The 14,787-nt window shown below is 33.7% G+C and overlaps 1 protein-coding gene across 8 annotated transcripts in view; it reads left to right on the top strand.

The window, feature by feature from the left end:
- LOC108905970 (serine/threonine-protein kinase tousled-like 2) overlaps positions 1-14,787 on the top strand; it is a 206,045-nt gene that overhangs the window by 183,976 nt on the left and 7,282 nt on the right. For 6 of the 8 annotated variants that reach the window (XM_018709070.2, XM_023455860.1, XM_018709071.2 and 3 more), the window contains 3 exons: positions 13,791-14,029; positions 14,155-14,298; positions 14,355-14,695. In XM_018709070.2, the coding sequence (XP_018564586.1) occupies positions 13,791-14,029; positions 14,155-14,298; positions 14,355-14,695 (724 nt within the window). The remainder of the gene's footprint in view (positions 1-13,790; positions 14,030-14,154; positions 14,299-14,354; positions 14,696-14,787) is intronic. The other 2 variants (XM_023455863.1, XM_023455858.1) reach the window with 1 other exon arrangement.

The following is a 14,787-nucleotide window of genomic DNA, read 5'->3' as shown; positions in this document are numbered from 1 at the left end:
AAAAAAACAAGTTTTTGGCTTTATTATAGCACATTGACAGCTATTTGACAGCTGCCAACTGTCAATTTTGAAAATCTAACAACAGATCTGAATTCAGCAACCTCAAAAATATAAACCTAGATAAATAAAAAAAATTAAATAGGCTATTTCAAAAGTCTATACACACTGCGCATATACAGGTACATAAATCCGTGGAGGATATTCGGAGCTTTAAAGCTCTGTACCGGCCAAACTATCCATTTTTGAGCTTTGTGGCCATTGAGACAATTGACCAGTATGATGAACTATATCACATATCAAAAATTCAGCGAATTTGACCGGGACCCAATTTCCATAAGATTTGTGCGGGGTCCTTTAGAGAAACTGACAATGTTTAGATATTTCAAAACCTGGACGTCCAAGCGTTAGTGACGATCACAAACAGAACATTTTGATAAGTATGGTAGATAATCCTCATAATACTTCACGATTGGTTGCATTAAACAATGAAATTAGTCAGACCACGCAGTGCTACGTATCTTGAGGCAGGAAAAATATCATCCTACAAAATTCAACTTGTGCAGGAACTCAATGAAGACGATCCCGACCGCCGCTTACACTTTTGTGAAATTATGATGGATTTATGTCAAGTATTGGAGTCTGGAAAATCCTCATTGGATGGCAGAGACACATATCCAACACCCACAGAAATTAAATGTGTGGGCTGGAATAGTTGACAACAGAATAGTAGGGCCTTTCTTCTTTGAAGGAGCCCTTACAGAAGAAAGATATTTAGAGTTTTTACAAAACCTTGTTCCAGCTTTTGCAGTAATTTTTTCCTAACGATAATGACCTTGATATTCCTGATGACACCATATTAGTAAGACGGTACACTTCCGCGCTATGCGCGCCCTGTTCGAGATTTTCTGGGCAATTGTTTTCCTAGGAGGTGGATCGGCAGACGAGGTAGAATGGCCCGCGAGATCCCCAGATCTTACACCCCTGGACTATTTCTTATGGGGCTACTTAAAGTCCAAAGTGTACGTTAATAGACCACATAATTTAGAAGAACTCCAAAATTGTATTATAGATGAAATATACAGAGTTACCCCAGAAATAATTAATAATGTGCAAGAAGAATTTCTACACAGACTTGCGTATTGTCAAGAACTGGGTGGGTGGCAATTCGAACTCTTAAGTTAGGTAGAAAACTTAACGAATTGTATTTGCTTGACATAGGAATTGTTATTTTTTTAATGAATCAAATTTACGTTTTTTAACATTCAATCGTCTGTCGGATCGACAATGAAACGATCTTTCAGAATAAAAAAAATTGGCATTATTAAAGGCATATTAAAGAATATATGGCATTACTACATAACCTTAAATATGACGAAAAACAGTGTTTTTTGCACTTTTAGGTTAGGATATTTCAAAAACCAGACGTGATAGAGCAATTCTGCTGCGGCCAGATTCGGATTCAGCGCACCAAAATCCTTCGGGATGCATATTAGTGTGTCTGCTTCTTGAGCTTTGTTGACCTGTGATTACTTTTTTAATGAATAAAATTTACGTTTTCTAACATTCAATCGTCATTTACTCGAAAACTTTCCTATGTAAGATGGCAACATTTTAATACTGTCGGATCGACAATGAAACGATCTTTCAGAGTCAAGAAAAAAATAGGGGGTTGCTATTTAAAAAAAAATGCCGATGACGTCATTACTCGAAAACAAATGACGGGTGAAAATCGTATTTGATGCTAAAATATGTATTTTTTAAATTAAAACTCGACTTGTTCGAGGATTTTTCCCAAAAAGAATGTGTTTCGGTTTTACTGAATTTATTCCATACTTTAGGCGCGTACGGTATTAAAAAAAATGATTACATTCAGAGAATGCAGCAGTTTTTGGGTCTACTCTTAACATTTTGGCAAACGCCAAAGTGGTGTTGCCTAGGTTCAAAATTTTTATTATTACAATTAACCTTTATGTCGAAACTGCTTTCCTTTTCTGGGGTCGGTTGTTTCGAGAGCACGAGAAAAGGACCGGTTATAAAATGTTAATACAGGTAGTTGCCTTATTAATTTTAAAACTGTCGAAGCAATTTGAAGTCTTACCGATTCCCAACAGTGCAACCCAAGGAAGGTAATATTTTTCGGATGGTTAGTAGATGTAGTGCAGATGGACGTAGCCGCTAACTGTACCTTTCCTAGTTTTGTACAAAAACTGAAATAACAACGGCGCGTTCCATTCGAGAATCTGTCTGCAAAAAAAAATTACCTTGGCGTTCGATGGCAGCGTTTTAATTGTTTTGACGAAAGTAACCTTTGCACGTATTCAATAATAGCAAATCACGGTATGTTCAGCCTAAAAATAAATCGACAGTACCAACGCTCCTTGACACAGTTTTTGCCATCTTCGCACAACTTTTGCATGATAGATCGGATTCGTTATCATTTGTTTTGGGATTGGTAGGAAATTTTGCATGTTCTCAATGTCGGAACCTTGAAGTCGTACTTTCCTCGTATTATAATATCTTTAATATTAGAAGCCTAGGAAGTATTGAAAAAAAAAAACAAAATAATTATTAATAACTATTCCATTTTTGTAATGGATCGATGGAGAATAAGTTTCCGTAAATAACAAAAAAGAAAAAGTTTACCGACACTAATCGACCAATAATTAAAGAAAATACGTTTTTAAAGAATTTCTATTACAATATTGTCTCTAGTTTTGCTGTATTGCTACATCTTCCAGTGTGATTTCATTCAAGTAAACGTTAAAAGAAGAAAAAGAAAAATATCTATTAAAAATGAAATTTGTGGTATCAGTTAACAAAAAAAAAATGTAGACTTGTCCTTTTCAACAAAATAGATGCCTGTCATGGTCATCATTTACAAATACAGGGTAATTCATTAATAATTGTACATACGCTAACTGGATAATTCTGGGCTGAAAATATGAACGCTTAGATAAAATATGGCTTCTTACGGAGTTACAGAGTATTTTATTTAAAAAATTTTTAATGTTTTTTGCTCATTACTAAAACTGTACTCAATTGTAAAACCTAATTCAACTAATGCAATAAAATTCCATGACGAAAGACACCGACTTGAATAATAATAATATGACAAATAACTTACATAATAAAATAAAAATGATTGTGCAGCCCTATATTTAATTTTAAAAATCTCGGGAAATAATGACTTTACCATTATGAAGGAATAGTAGGTTAATTGCATAGAAAGTATTGAAGAATTGAAAAATTGTACCAAAATAAAAATTCCACCAGTGGCGTAGAAGTTAGGGATGGGAAACTGCGCCTCTACTCCTATCGTACGCCTCTGGTAGTAGCCATAATTTTGTAGCATATTTGAATATGTTCTAAAGTATCTAAACTGTATGCCAAATATGATAGGGAAATATCAAACTGGATTAAAGTAATGGACAAAAATCATTTAAAAATTTTTAAATAAAACACCCTGTAACTCCGTAAGGAGCCATATTTTATCTAAGCGTTATGTGTCAATTCTTCATATTTTCAGCCCAGGATTATCCAGTTAGCTGATGTACAATTATTAATTAATCACCCTGTATATATGTTATCAGTATTTCTTAAAACTGCAAATGCAGATTTAGAATTATCTTCTGCTTAATGAACTCCCTAATACTGTGGGTTTAAGTTTCCAACGTTTTACATGTAAAATTGAAACATCTGGGTTCAGTAGCTCACAAATTAGAAGGCACTGAGACTACAACATGTTTAGAAATTTAATTTTAATAGTTTATTATGTCTACAAGGAAGTTGTAGTGGTTCTCCACAGCTTATTTTACCCGTCAAATTATTTTGAGACCAGGAATGTGATTTCCAGTGCAATCGCACTAGATTTAGTATAGTTATTTAATTATTGGAAAACAAGACTGGAAAATTTTCCGATTGTTCTCTTTGTCGAGTTATTCAAAAAAATTATTAAAAAAACTAAAAAAGTGAAAATCCAATTTTTTTGTCTCAAAACTGAGGCCTGTGCTTATACCAAGAAAAATAATTTATAACCAAGTTCCCGATGGTCGATTGTACCTGCAAGTAAGTAAACTGAAAAAGATAGAGAAAAACATTTTAATAATAAAACAATTTTAAAATGGAGAGAAAATAAAACCATAATGTGCTTAAATAATAGAAATTGTTTTTACAAAAGGTGTTCAAATAAGTTGCCCTCTACTTCAAGACAAAGATTGACACGATTCAACATTGAAGCATGAACCCTTTGTAGCATCTCTAGGTTTATTAACGCGATAGCAGTATACGGGCTACTACATTTTCTGGATTTACAACAGGTTCGCTGTAAATCTTTTCTTTTAAATATCCCCAAAATAAAAATCTAGGGGATTCAGATCTGGTGATCTAGGAGGCCATGCTATGGGTCCATCCCTTCCAATACATCTGTCTGGGAAATTTTGATTCAGATAATTTTATACTCGTAAACCACAATGTGATGCAGCTCCATCATGTTGAAACCAATAATTTAAGCAATGGTAGGTTTTCATTTAAAAACATACAACTGCAACAAATACAGCTCTGAACCCGCTGGTGATTAGTGTAATTTTTAATTACAGTACCAGCCGTGCAATGTTGGTTGTCTACGTTGTGCTGTCACGTGGCTTTGTTCAAAGCGCGGCTAGTTTATCTTAACCTATTTTTAATATTTTGCAATGTTACAAGTTAAAATTACAGAACCTTTTTAAATCCTGGTATTTTTACATACACATGTATGCATACAAATAAATAAAAAAGGTAACAGAAAATGTCGCAAGTAAATAATTACAAACAATATCTGAATACGTAAAATAATATGTACTGTTAACATTTTTTTTTAAATTCATTTACCTACTTAAAATGCAAACAAAATTTTAATATGTACTTTGCTATGAGTTATACCTAAGGGCTTAACATTCGCGTATAATACGAAGGATCCCAGAAAAAAGTGCCGAACATTTAACTTTTTATTTAAGTTATCAAAAACAACTTACGTAAATTATTGTATTTTTTCGAACTCGTATTTTCGTCCGGTGTTTTGTACCCATTGAAACAACAAAAGTTAAAGTTTTCTAAAAAGAAATAGTATTAAACAAAAATTGTTGCTTTCGATGTTTTAAATGCGTGGTTTTATTGGCATTTGTGGCATTTATTTCTGGAACACCTTGTACATGAACTAACCGACGAACTAACCAATGGAAAGCGCCATCCCAGCAATACTTAGATTTTTTATCAGTACATATTGTTCATTCTAGTAGGTACATTTTTTTGCAATTAAAAAAATCTGATTACTCCCGTTTGATACTCGCTACTTTGTACACGTAAGCGACAATTTTTTATATTTAGGAAAATAGGTTTACTATTTTTCTTGAATTAACTGTTAGCATATATAGATTAATTAATATTTATAAAAAAATGTCAAGGAGCGGAAATACGTCAGGCAAATTGACAAAATATATCTTTTCTGTCTTTTTATTCGATCAAAACAGGTTGTACCCGTACCACGAACTTTTAATAAAATATAATCGAAACAAAACCTATCGAGCGATTATAATATTCAAATGTGTTCCACTTTTTATGCGAACAGTACTCGAAAATAAACGTTTCGTCATTGTCAACTCGCGATCTATGTTTTCTGAAAATGGTGTATCTACATTTTAATTATTATAATACTTATCAGTAAACAATATATATATAAATGGAAAATAACCAATTATAAAAAGAATTACACATATATATGTGCCTGACATTCAAGGTCGTACCAGTAAATTAAGTAAGAAGTTGTAAGTTTAAAAAAAGTTAGACGTACAGTACCGGGATCCGTATATTAACATGAAGGTTTAAAAATATTTGTTTAAATAAAAATATCTAAGGTATTTGTCTTGGACAAATATGTGTGCTTATAAATATAACTAGATATGTAAAAAAAATTATGATATTTACGTTTAAGTTTCAACTAATAAAATATATGGGAAATAGATTTTAACACCGGTGTTCGTCTCAATTTTTGTATTAATCTGTATGTATAGGTTGGTGCTCGAATGGGAGAAATGACTCGAATGATACAAAAAATATCAGTGTTGAAAAAAAAGCCCTGGGACACAACAGCTCTGCTGGTTCATATAGCAAAATCTGCCTTTATTTTCAAGTTTCCTACAATGAAAAATTAAATGTGTGCAAAATTTTAATGTCCCACGTCCGTCAACTTTGAGAAAAATCTAAAATCAAGCAATATGTCAAAGTAAGCCCTGGACACTGAAGTTGCTAACATTGTACAGAACAACTTCAATTATTACGATTATACGAGTGACCCAAAAATGTGTAACTTATTTATAACTTCAATATCATTTCTAAACGACAATATTTGTGAACGTCAAACTTCATCTAAATAGAATATCAAATGTACTCTGTTCTATTCTTGACATTTGGCAGTTTTGTCTGACATTTTTTTTTTAATTCAAATAACAAACGGGAGTGTAGTTCAAAATCAGTCAAGTATCAATGATTTTCACTACGTTTAATCCATTTCCACGGTTGTAATTTATAAGAGAATGTAGAGACTTTTATATAATAATGTTTAATATACATATAAAGAGCGTATTCAAAATATATTTCTCTGTAAAATCGACGTTTACAGCTTTCTACATACCACGGCATAAGTAGAAATTCCACGAATACAATTCCGAGCGGATCTTCTGCCCCCTTCTTGGAATTACATGAGCAAACACTGATCGGGCAACAAAAGCTTGTCAGATATTTTCAGATTAGTTAGTATCGCGAGATATTAAACCTCCATTTCGAAACAAATAATTAACTGGCGTATAATGAACGCTAGAATTTACTTAGTGCACGAGTATAGCACGGTAATATTTGGAACAATGTTGCTGGTTTTGAATTTTTCTACCGAATATGGCTCGTTTCGTGCGCTGGCGATGTGGGACAACGGTATTTCAGTGCAAAATTTCAAATAGCTAGACAAAAAAATACTGACTTGTGATTTATTTATAAAGCTTTTCTCAGAAAATAATCTACATAATTTGAAAGAACTGTAGATTTTTTAAAATACTTATGTAAATGGGAAAAGTTAAAAATAGAATTGATTTGAATCATTCTGGTCAGGGTAGCCATGGATGAATGGTATTAAACAATTGATGAATGTATACGTTGTCATTATTACTCCGACAGGCAATGTCATTCTCTATTTTTTTCTATACTTATCATCCATGGCCGCCTCAAGAATTGTTTTATTTTCAATACTTCTCAAAATATCTAAGGTAAATAGAGAAAGTGTTATACGAGGAATACTAGAACAAATATCTATGTAACCATGATAGAAACAGTTGATTGTCCGTTACCTAGTAACGCAGAAAATAATTTATCTATGATATTCTCGTACTGTCTTTATAATTTGACTTTTGTCGGAGTAACCTAGGAAAAAAATATGTAGGTACTATAGTAGGATCATATTCGATGCAAAGTAATAAATCATTGCCTGTCAAGGGATCCAGTGCCATACGCTTTTAAGGGTTTTAGAAATTGAATAATTTATACATTATGAAGGGACACATCTGGCACCCTTATTTCTACAAAAATTCCTTTATTCTCATAAACTATTTTAAATGTAATTTATTATAAATCCAATTTGTTTTTTAAATTCCACGTATGTACTATATTTTACCTCTGTACGCGCCACTGTTGTTTACTTGTTTTTTGGAGGCACTGTTTTACGACCAAGCTCGCCAAGTTAGTATTTGATGTATAACCGACCACTTCGTACACTCGATGCACCTGGGCGACTACAGCTACTACCAGAACACAGTGCGTATGCAGCAGTATTTCAGATTTTACATTCAATTTCATTTTAAATTTGAAATGGTTCATCTTACGCCTCCTAAAAATGATGACACGATTTTCCTTTGATAAAATATCGACAACTTTTTGCTCTACTTTGCATCGAATACGATCCTACTATAGTACTTCGGTAGCAACTATGCCACTCAAAAAAACTATTTAAAAAGTGAACAACTTATATACAGTATCCGATTTATTAAATAAAATAAACCCTCTGATTAAATTAATTACTAAATTAAAACATTTTATATTTAGAAACTGTCTGTTGGTGAGAAATAGAGATCGGAAATATTAGGGCAGCTGTAATATACTACGGGGTTGGCCCTGGACCGGAATCTCTATTCTGTAATTTTATTCAAACAAAAAGTGACGCAACCGTTGCCTTCTTATATCGTCTCTGGCGATCTGTAGGTAAATATCGATTTCAAAAACGAAAATGAACGTTCAACCGAAGTCGCAGGCGCATATTTAAAACAGTCGAAGTTTTTAATAGATGATATTTTTACTAATGGTGGTGAAGCATCAACTACTTCACATTTTAGTAATCCCACTATCCGCGTCATTGTACAATAACATGTACATGTCTGCCTCTGACCTGAAGCTTCGCATCGATCAATTTATTCGATACGTACCTAGCGGCACCCTAATGCCTGCCCTGTCTGCCAAGCGTGCCGGTGAACAATACCGGTTATTTGCTGAGACGTTATCCGTACATTTCATTGTCGTTTGTACGTGTGAGGCTTGGCTTGGTCGAGTGTATGCCTCGTGTTTTAATAACAGTCCTTGGCATTGTGTATTGTCGGTATAGAGCGGCACACGGCTTGACCATAAATTGACCCTATGTCTACTGCTACAACGCTTATTGCCGCTTATAGATTACTACTGTTTATTTATTTGATTGCCGCCATAAAGTTTCCGATGTCTAATAATCACACACTAGTACTTTATTTTTTTATGATAGTGAAAAATATTCACAAAACATTTTACGCGTTACCGGTATAATCGGAAATTGCTACGTTTGTACTAATTTCGAAATAGCACATACAATATTATGGAGATATATGGACGTATATAAGGGGTGGGTTTAGGGGTTCCGGACCCCCTCCCCCTTAGCATACCCCTTGGCGTTTAGAATTCTGCTTTTTCTGCATGAAGTCCGGGCAAAAACAAGTTTATTCTTGGATCTTTGGACCCCCCATTGCGAAAGCTATAGCCACGCCTATGTGTAGATATACTGTATGAAATGATACTCGGAACTCTTCCACTTGAAAAATTTCCCAATTTTCTGATTTCTCGCCAGTTTATGAATAAAAAATGTTCAATCGCGTGTGTTTTATTATTAAATAAATACAATTGTAGACTCTGGCGCAAGAAGGAGATAAGCGACAGCATGTAAATCGTTCAGGAGAGGCGAAATAAGTTCATCAACCTCTTCTGTATTATTTCAGATGCCAAGACCTATTATCTGTTACTTAGACCATACGATAAAGTTTAAGAAATACTATACCTACATATTTATAAATATTTGGTAAAGATATTTACATATGAGGAAAATTTGAAACAACCTGTACCAATACGTTTATCTCATAGGTTTCGGTTTGTTCTGGAAGTTATTGGATCGAGTTGAGTAGTGAGTCAAGATTTACGAATTGAACAATATATGTATAATTAAGTAAAGACCAGTCGAAAATCCCATTGAATCAAACCAAGGATTAGTCAGTCAAGCATCTATATTTATCTAGACCGTTTATATTCCGTAACTTTACAATTTACACGAATTTAAATTTGCCGGCTTTTACTATACCTCAGAATGTAATTTTACATAAAACGAGTACAGATCCAGTAAAAAGTATATGGAGACAAAGTTCCATCGTGTTTTCAAAGAAAATTTGGTCGAGATAATGGTAGGTCTTCACACGCAATGAATTCTGATGTTTAAAGCAGTGCCTGATTTACAATGGTGAGGACCTGTAGGCTGAAAATTGGTGGGGGACTATTCTAGAAAAAAATATCCTTTTTGGTATAGTTTTTCCGAAGTCAATTGAAGAACCTATAATTTCAAGGTATGTACCAGACTCGGTCGCTAAGCAGCTAAAACAAACTCGATGAAATGGACTGTATGTTTACTAATTAAAAATGTAAACTTTTAACAAAATAGTGAGACATGTTGCCTCAACAGGCCTTCGTACACATCTGGCTTTTTACTTGAAATAATTTGAGATTCATGTTTAATCTGCATCGCATGAACTTACAAATTGTAGAATGTAGACTACTTTTGATTGCGGCAGCAAGACCATCCCAACACATACTAGTTGCTTTGTTTTCTTTGAAATTTGTTACGGCAACAAAAATCAACTACAAAAAATTCAACGGAAAAATGTCTTGGTTTGCGTCACAAAGCAGCCAAAGATCAACCCTGCAACTGTAATTTCTCTTACAGTTGCAGGGTTGATCTTTGGCTGCTTTGTGACGCAAACCAAGAAATTTTTCCTCGATAACTGCACACAATTGGATATTGGATTGGATTATCGGATATTGATACCTGTTTTGAAGGCTAACACGATGAATTTATTTCTGATGTAAACATTGCAGGGCAGGTGGCGCAAATGTATTGAAGGAAATTGTTAAAAACTTTTATCTAAAAAATCGTATCATCTTTTGTATCATTGTTAGGGAGAACTTTTCTGGTGCCCCTCGTAGTATTATATCACACACATGAATGTTTATATGTAATGCGATACTACTTACTGTTCATTGTCCTTATTATTATGTCTATATTAGTAACGTTAATTTTAGCGTAGAATTTTTGACAACGGAAAAACAGACTTAGTATTTTTTATCAAAACCGTATAGGTACGTAGAATTCTTCCTTGCCGTTAAATCAAGTTAAACAATAGTTTTGTGCAATAAAACTAATTGCCTTGGCTGAAGAGAAAGCTGCCATGTCGAATTTTAATATCCACGTTTTTGTAGAACGTACAACGTTTAGTTTTTCTGCATTCACCTGATTATCGTTAATAACATTATGTAAACTGTTTATTGTTATTAAAAGTCAATACTTGTAAAAGTTATTTGACTGAAAAAATATTGTTTTTGCGTGATAAAGGAATTCATTGGAATATATTCTAGGAGACATTTTGTGTTCTCCAGATCCACAATTATTACAAATCATGTTTGAATTAAGCAACGACTAAACCCCATTCTTTCGCGTGTTACAAATTATTTTGAATACAAAAAAAATGGCGATGTTAATAATTTTATTCGCGTTTTAATGAGTGAAAGTCTGTGCACTAAATATCAATTATTTCGTTCCACGTTCAATGAAGACGAAGAATTCTCAAGACTTCGAGGTCAAAAATGTTGATCTCGGCTTGAAATATTTTAACCTGATTACAGTGGCGGACCGTACCATCTGAGTTTTGGGTAGGTGTAGGCGACATTGATGCATATTGTTTTAGGTGTACAAATAATAAAGCACGAGCGGAATGGTTCATTGCAGGGCACTGTTAAAAAAATCTCGGTAAAGTAGAATAGAGAATACTCGTACTTGGAAATCGTTTTTGTGTTCCTCATGTTGCCGCAAGGTACCATAATATGCATTATTTTTGTTATATTCTTTCTGATGGTAACTTTTTAAATGAGAAAAGAGAAACGTTGGGTTAAAAAAAAAACAAAAAAATACTTCGACTTCGATTTGGTGAAATAAAGATTAACTTGGTCTTGTCAGACAGATATGTCTTAATAAATAAATATTTTGTTTTATGAACTTTCCGCATTTTCTTGAAAATTTTAAATGGAGTGTGATGATATTTGAGGTGAACAAAAGTGCCAGTGATAACAGCATGTCGGTATTGTTTTTAGAATCGGAGATACAGTTGTATACTATACAGGGTGTTCCAAAATTAAGTATCCAAAAATATACAAGGCGGTGGGAAATTAAAAAGTATAGTAAAAGTTATTCTTCCAACTTCGTTCACTTCTTTTGACATTAGTAAATAACTGTTTCAAAGCCAAAATGCTCTCTCTGCGAAGCATAATTGGTGAGTTTATAATAAAATCTTAGCCCTTAGTCTTAACCTTAAGAAGTTTCAGTGTGCTAGTCTATAAAAACGTAGGTATGTCATTTGAATGGCCAATTTTTAAGATCAGGTTAAGACTAAATTATTATAAACAAGTAAAAATATTAGAATTAAGATTAAGATTAAGGTGAAGTATTTTACCGATAAAAACTATGACCAACAAAATGAAATGGACCTTGTTTGTTTTTGTAGTAACTCCCGCTTAACTATGTTGGTAGATACGCATGACTTGTGTACAAATATAGAACAAAATTAATTCATATCGCAGAACTTAAATGTCCGCTAAAGTTTTGTTTGCGTTTTTTGAAGGAAACTGTGGGGCGACCTAGAATTAATATTTCCAATCACGAATAAGTTGAAATGATGAATAGGGTTACATGTTACAGGTACACCACGTATATCTTACATTAAATCTGTCGACTTCATCTGCTTGATCATTGTCTGCTAAATCGTAGCACCTATGCTATTTCCATAGCCGCCGTAATACAGCTAATTATTGGTATATTTTTAAAGTATATTCAAACTCAACCATTATTGCTGCATTGAAATATTAGTTTGCTAAATCGCAGCACTCATGCTAATCCGACGTGATCTAACTGACTATGGAATATTGAAAAGGCAAAAAATAAAACAAAATTAGGTACTTACTGGCCATGCCATGTCTCCTGCTTCTGTCACTTTTTATATCGTGCATACTACATAACCTTATAAATAACCAACTCGATACTTGCACTGAAGTACTTTTTCTAGGTTTGTGATAAAAACTAAAAACACTTATTAACAATGCTAACAAAATTGAAGTTTAAAACACTAATATTTTAAATAAATAAATAGATTTTTAAATTCACAAGTACGTGTGGTAAATTCACAACACAAAACAGGACCAACCAAAGAACCGAATAATTGACATTATATAGGCTTTTTTTCGCGACTGAATATTGGTGAATATCTGACTTGTAGTTACTATTTTTCTTTTGATCTTATTGTTAGTTATCATATGTTAGTTTAAATATCTTCATTCTCTCATACTACAACATACGACTTCACAGTTCACTCGCGAAAAAAAAACTGTTTTTGTTATTTGTTTCTTGTTTGCTATTGGTTTACGAGGAGTGCAACGAAACGAACGAAGGCAGACGAAACAGGCGCCTACTATGATTGGTTTGCCATTATTTGAAATTATTCGATATTTCTTTAATTTCCTTCTCACAAAAAATTCTAAAAATCTGGCATGTAGGACATACAACCAGAATGAGAGGGTAGTTATTTGTTATTATACTTATTATGATGTACAATAACCACAACAAAAGATCAATTTACATAATTTTTGAAATTTGATAATGATAAATGACCAAAATAACCGGTTACATTCTACGGTAAGTTACCGATTTTTAAGTGACCGTTCATTTATCCGTTAACCATCTCTATTTTCAAATCGAACCGTTTGTCAAATTTTATAACCTCAATTTAATTATCCCAAAACAGAAGTAAAGATAAGAAACTAACTAACCTTATCATTATTTTCTGTGATTTTCTTTATACACTAGCACCCAAAACATTAATGATGTGGCAGACTAGCAGATTGGTGTTCAGTGATCAGTGATTATTTTAATCATATTATAAATGTACTTAACTCCATTCCCAAAAACATTCATTAACTGCTTTTAAAATGAGTTCATACTTCATTTTTTATTCAATTATTAACTCTTTGTATCTGCCTGATCAACATTTTTATAAAAGGTTTTATGAAACAAAAATCTGTTGAAGCAAATCATTTAGAAAAATTATTTTCCTTTTTCAGCCAGTCTTAGATGTAAATTGCTAATATGAAATTATTTTCTGAAGGTTCGTCTCACAGCGATAAAGAGGTGGACCCGAATACTCCGGAGAAGATACCCAGAACCCCGTCGGAAAGGAAACGCAAGAGGAAAGCCGAGGATAGCGGAGGTGTACCGGGCAAGGGAGTCCGGAACCAATCCTCGGATAAAAAGATCAACGACTACTTCAAACATTCTGCAAATAGTCATAGTCCCATCAGGCACGGGGGGGCGAAGAGCCCATCACCCCAACAACCTTATCCAATGGTAAATATCCATACATGCCACATTCAAAAGTAGGAATTGCTTTTGAATGTGGGTGGTAATTTTTTTTATATTGTTTTGTAATGTAGTCCATGAGTGTGTTGATAAAATGTGATAATTGATCCCAGCTGTCTTCTTTTCAGTTACCTCCGTCACCGCAACAGGTGGGGTTGTCGTCCCCACAGGTGTGTAATACTGTTCCTTTCGACTTTTATAATAAACAACAGCCACCCCGGTTGCCACCTCCTGCTATGGTTAACAAATTAATACAGGTAATAATTCAGTAATTGTTATAATTCCACTTTTTACATTTTTTTTTAAATTTCAGACTGAATTAACGTGTCACAGGATACAGGAGTTCGAAACGCAAGCATCCTCTGACCTAGAAGTACGTAATAATAAGATAGAGGAATTAACGCGGGCCAACGAAGAGTTAAGGCACCAGATATCGACCCAACAGAAATCCATTGACCAACACAAACAACAAGTAAATAAGTGTATAGAGGTAGTGAAGAAGCTGCTCAAGGAGAAGAGTTCGATAGAGAAGAAAGAGGCTAGGCAAAAGTGCATGCAGAATAGGTTAAGGTTAGGGCAGTTTGTGACGCAGAGGGTGGGCGCTACCTTCCAAGAGAACTGGACGGACGGACACGCTTTTCAGGAACTTGCAAGGTAAGTTTCAGTGACATACAAACAGAAATAATACCGGTTTCTGTACAAGTATGATGATACCCCTGATCCAGATCATCCATGATGGTCAAATG

Source organism: Anoplophora glabripennis, unplaced genomic scaffold (assembly GCF_000390285.2).
Source record: "Anoplophora glabripennis isolate ALB-LARVAE unplaced genomic scaffold, Agla_2.0 scaffold113, whole genome shotgun sequence".
In the NCBI taxonomy this organism is placed as follows: Eukaryota; Metazoa; Arthropoda; class Insecta; order Coleoptera; family Cerambycidae; genus Anoplophora; species Anoplophora glabripennis.
The sequence above is the reverse complement of the archived record's forward strand: the minus strand, read 5'-3'. Positions and strand labels throughout refer to the sequence as shown.